The following is a 5,084-nucleotide window of genomic DNA, read 5'->3' as shown; positions in this document are numbered from 1 at the left end:
AAAAAAAAAAAATCAAGTATGAAGAGAGGCATGGCTACTGAAAATAAAGAAGTAGGCTTGGCGCCTGTGGCTCAAACGGCTAAGGCGCCAGCCACATACACCTGAGCTGGTGGGTTCGACTCCAGCCTGGGACCACCAAACAACAATAATGGCTGCAACCAAAAAACAGCCGGACGTTGTGGCGGGCACCTGTAGTCCCAGCTACTTGGGAGGTGGAGGCAATAGAATTGCTTGAGCCCAAGAGTTGGGGGTTGCTGTGAACTGTGATGCCATAGCACTCTACCTAGGGTGACAGCTTGAGGCTCTGTCTCCAAAAAAAAAGAAATAATCCTAGCACTCTGGGAGGCTGAGGTAAGTGCATTGCTTGAGCTCAGGAGTTCAAGACTAGCCTGAGCAAGATCCAGACCCCATCACTATTAAAAATAGAAAAACTAGCCAGGGTTAGGTGTTGTGGCAGGCACCTGTAGTCTCATCTACTTAGGAGGCTGAAGCAAGAGGATTACTTGAGCTGCAGAGTTTGAGCTTGCTGTGACCTATGATGCCAGGGCACTCTACCCAGGGAGACAGAGTAAGACTGTGTCTCAAAAAAAAACAGCAAAAGAAGAAGGGATGAGACAAAAAATAGAACCTTCTGAGAGTCTTCTCCCATTAATTTTTAGGTATTTTATAGTGAATAACTATGCTAAGGACTAAAGCAATCCAAAAAGTAATTACTGACTGAATGAATAGACAAATTAGTGAATGAAAGAAAAGAATGGCTGGAAAAGAAACACAGGAATGACTAAGTCTTACATTTTATGAAACAAAATAAATAAATATAAGAATGTTAATCTTCACCATCTCTGTACATATAAGTATGAGGGAATCTTCTAAAAGGCAAGAGAGAAGAAAGGTAGGAGAAAAATTCTCCCATATTGGGCGGCACCTGTGGCTGTAAGTTGGGCGCTGGCTCCATATACCGAGGGTGGTAGGATCAAACCCGGCTCTGGCCAAACTGCAACAAAAAAATAGCCAGGCATTGTGGTGGGCACCTGTAGTGCCAGCTACTCCGAAGGCTGAGGCAAGAGAATCACCTAAGCCCAGGAGTAGGAGGTTGCTGTGAGCTGTAATGCCACAGCAAGCACTCTACCGAGGGTGACAAAGTGAGACTCTATCTCTGAAAAAAAAAAAATTAAAAAAAAAAAACCTCTCCCATATTAACTCAATGTCACTAAAAATTCACAGATATCTACTATTGGATCACTACCTTTTAAATTAAGGATAATAGGCTGGGCGGGGTTGCTCACACTTGTAATCCCAGAACTCTGAAAAGCCGAGAACAGCAGATTGCTTGAGTTCAGGAGGTGGAGACCAGCCTGAGCAAGAGTGAGATGCTGCCATAAAAATAGCCGGGTGATGTGGTGGGTGCCTATAGTCCCAGCTACTCGGGAGGGTGAGGCAAGAGGATCATTTAAGTGCAGGAGTTTGAGGTTGTTGTGAGCTATGATGATGCCATGACACTCTACTGAGGGCAAAAAATGAGACTGTCTCAGAAAAAAAATAAAATAAATTAATTTTTGCTTGCATGTGACATAGGGTACCATTCTGAACTAAGCTACAACAGCCTGACTTTAAAATGAGAAATACTGCCTAATAAGATATTCATTTATATGTATACACAATTTTTAAAAATAAATCTAAAATATAATTTATCAGGCCCAGCAGGGTGGCTCATGGGAGGCCAAGGGGGTAGACTATCTCAGTTCATGAGTTCAAGACCAGTCTGAGCCAGAGGGAGACCCCCATCTCTAAAAAATGGTCAGGCATGGGTGACCCCTATGGCTCAGTGGGCAGGGCGCTGGCCCCATATACTGAGGGTGGCAGGCTCGAACCCGGCCCCAGCCAAACTGCAACAAAAATAGCTGGGCGTTATGGCCGGTGCCTATGGTCCCAGCTACTCAGGAGGCTGAGGCAAAAGAACCGCCTAAGCCCAGGAGTTGGAGGTTGCTGTGAGCTGTGACGCAACAGCACTCTATCAAAGGCAATAAAGTGAGACTTTGTCTCTAAAAAAATAAAGGCCAGGCATTGTGGCAGGCACCTGTGGTTCCAGCTACTTGGGATGCTGAGGGAAGAAAATCACATGAGCCCAGGAATTTGAAGTTGCTGTGAGCTGTGATGCCACAGCATAGTAACAAGGGCAACAAAGTGAGACTGTCTCAAAACAGTAAAAAATATTGGCTCAGTGCCTATAGCACAGTGGTTATGGCGCTGGCCACATACACCAAGGATGGCGAGTTCGAACCCACATACGCTGTCAGCTAAACATTGACAACTGCAACCAAAAAAAAATAGCCAGACACTGTATGGGGCACTTGTAGTCCCAGCTACTTGGGAGGCTGAGGCAAGAGAATTGCTTCAGCCCAAGAGTTTGAAGTTGCTGTGAGCTGTGATGCCATGGCACTCTACCAAGGGTGACATAGTGAGACTCTGTCTCAAAAAAAATAAATAGGCTCGGCACCTGTAGCACAGTGGTTACAGTGCCAGCCACATACACTGAGAGTGGCGGGTTTGAACCCAGCCCGGGCCAGCTAGGCAACAATGACAACTACAACAGAAAAATAGCTGGCCATTGTGGCAGGCGCCTATAGTCTGAGCTACTTAGATGGCTCAGGCAAGAGAATCGCTTGAACCCAAGAGTCTGAGGTTGAGCTGGGATGCCACAGCACTCTACTGAGGGTGACACAGTGAGACGCTGTCTCAAAATAAATAAATAAATAAAATTAAAAAAAATAAAACAAAATAAAATACAATTTACCATTGGGTTTAGGATTATCTCTTCTGTCAGGAAATCGTATTAATGGAGCGTGCGGCTTGACTACCTAGAAAAAATATAAAATAGATGGAAAAAAAACTCATTAACTGTAAAAGAAATCATCTACTAAACATCATAGACATTTTTGTTAAAATAAGTAACCATTTGACAGCAACTTTATATATTTTTAGAGACAGTCTTACTTTGTCACCCTTGGTAGAGTGCCGTGGCCATAGCTCACAGCAACCTCCAGCTCTTGGGCTTGGGTGATTCTCTTGCCTCAGCTTCCCGAGTAGCTGGGACTACAGGCACCCACCACAACACCAGCTATTTTTTGTTGTAGTTTGGCCAGGGCCAGGTTTGAACCTGCCACCCTCGGTATATGGGGCCATCACCCTACTCACTGAGCCATAGGCGCTGCCCTGGACAGCAACTTTAAATTGTACGTTTTCTCAACCAGAAAAGCTGGTCTATGACTGATTAACTTATTATTCATAACTTTGTCCTCCTATATCACAAAACCTTTTTCTGTATCAACTAACTTCAAAATAACTCAATAAAGATAATAACATGGATTTTTATGTTGCAGACTGGTAGGAAAACACCTAATAGTTTAGGACAAAAAGCAAACAATCATATCAAAAGTTAAAAAGTTTAAAAATGCTTTTCATGACTACAAAAGTAACATGTTCTGTGTAAAAAAAAAAAAACTGGGAAAATACAGAAAAGCACAAAGAAAACACTATAATCCAAAAGCCATATTAAACAGCTAGCTCTTTATTTTAGTCTTTTCCCTGTATCTACAGAAATATATATTTTTAGAATGTTTTTAACAGACATTTGAAAATTATTAACATTTTTGTCCATAAAATTCAAGATAGTGGTATAAAGGGCCTTAAATGGACCTACTAGTATGAGAACTTCTGAATATACGATGCTAAGAGTACAGCTAGGCATGATGGTGCACGCCTGTAATCCTAGCACTCTGGGAGGCTGACGCAGGTAGATTGTCTGAACTCATGGGTTGGAGAAACCCTGAGCAAGAGCGAGATCCCACCTCTAAAAATAGCCAGTGTTGTGGCTGGCTTGTCCCAGCTACTTGGGAGGCTGAGGCAAGAGAATCACTTAAGCCCAAGAGTTCGAGGTTGCTGTGAGGTATGATGCCACTGCACTCTACCCAGGGCAACGAAGTGAGATGGTGTCAAAAAAAAAAAAAGAATCAAATAAACAAAGTACCATTTTCAACTAAAGTAATCTATAAATTACTGTTAATAAGAGATTGAGGTGTATTTATCTGCAATATATTTGTATATATGTACTACAAATAATGTATTTTATATGGGCACAGAGATAAATACACTTGTTAGGACTGGCCTAAAAATTCACTTGTGTAATTCTGCGGCCATGAGAAAATGCTGGAATATGTTCTCCTATGTGGGGCGGCGCCTGTGGCTCAGTGAGTAGGGTGCCAGCCCCATATACCGAGGGTAGCAGGTTTGAATCTGACCCCGGCCAAACTGCAACAAAAACATGGCCGGGCGTTGGGGCAGGCACCTATAGTCCCTGTTATGCAGGAGGCTGAAGCAAGAAAATCGCTTAAACCCAAGAGCTGGAGGTTGCTGTCAGCTGTGAGGCCACGGCATGCTGCTAAGGGTGATAAAGTGAGACTGTGTCTAAAAAAAAAATTTTAAAACCTGTGTGTGTGTGGCCAGGCTTGGTAGTTCATGCCTATAATCATAGCACTCTGGGAGGCCAAGGAGGGTGGATAGCTTGAGCTCATGAGTTCGAGACCAGCCTGAACAAAAAGCAAGCCCTCATCTCTACCAAAAATAGAAAAACTGAGGCAAGAGGATCACTTGAGCCCAAGAGTTGGAGGTTGCTGTGAGCTAAGATGCTATAGCACTCTATCCAGGGTGACAGCTTGAGACTCTGTCTCAAAAACAAATTTATAAAACACCTGCGTATGTATGCCTTTCCTTCTTTTGTACCTGTCTCTTCCCTTTTACAGCCATTTTAAAAAATTATTTATTTATTTATTCATTTTTTTTTGCAGTTTTTTTTTTTTGGCCAGGGCTGAGTTTGAACCCACCACCTCCGGTATATGGGGCCAGCGCCCTATTCCTTGAGCTACAGGTGCTGCCTTACAGCCAAATTTTTTAAAAGCATGTTCTATCCATCCTATTTGTACTCCCTTACTTAAAAGTTTGAAAAATGGGGCAGCGCCTATGGCTCAAGGAGTAGGGTGCCTGCCCCATGTACTGGAGGTGGCGGGTCCAAACCCGGCCCTGGCCAA

The 5,084-nt window shown here is 43.4% G+C and overlaps 1 protein-coding gene across 1 annotated transcript in view; it reads right to left on the bottom strand.

Moving 5' to 3' along the window:
- Positions 1-5,084, bottom strand: part of MRPS36 (mitochondrial ribosomal protein S36) — a 15,413-nt gene that overhangs the window by 3,516 nt on the left and 6,813 nt on the right. The window contains exon 2 of the mRNA XM_003785884.3: positions 2,795-2,858. Within this exon, the coding sequence (XP_003785932.1) occupies positions 2,795-2,858 (64 nt within the window). The remainder of the gene's footprint in view (positions 1-2,794; positions 2,859-5,084) is intronic.

Source organism: Otolemur garnettii, unplaced genomic scaffold (assembly GCF_000181295.1).
Source record: "Otolemur garnettii isolate 467f Iridium unplaced genomic scaffold, OtoGar3 scaffold00017, whole genome shotgun sequence".
NCBI classification, from domain to species: Eukaryota; Metazoa; Chordata; class Mammalia; order Primates; family Galagidae; genus Otolemur; species Otolemur garnettii.
This window is presented reverse-complemented; position numbering and strand designations above follow the sequence as displayed.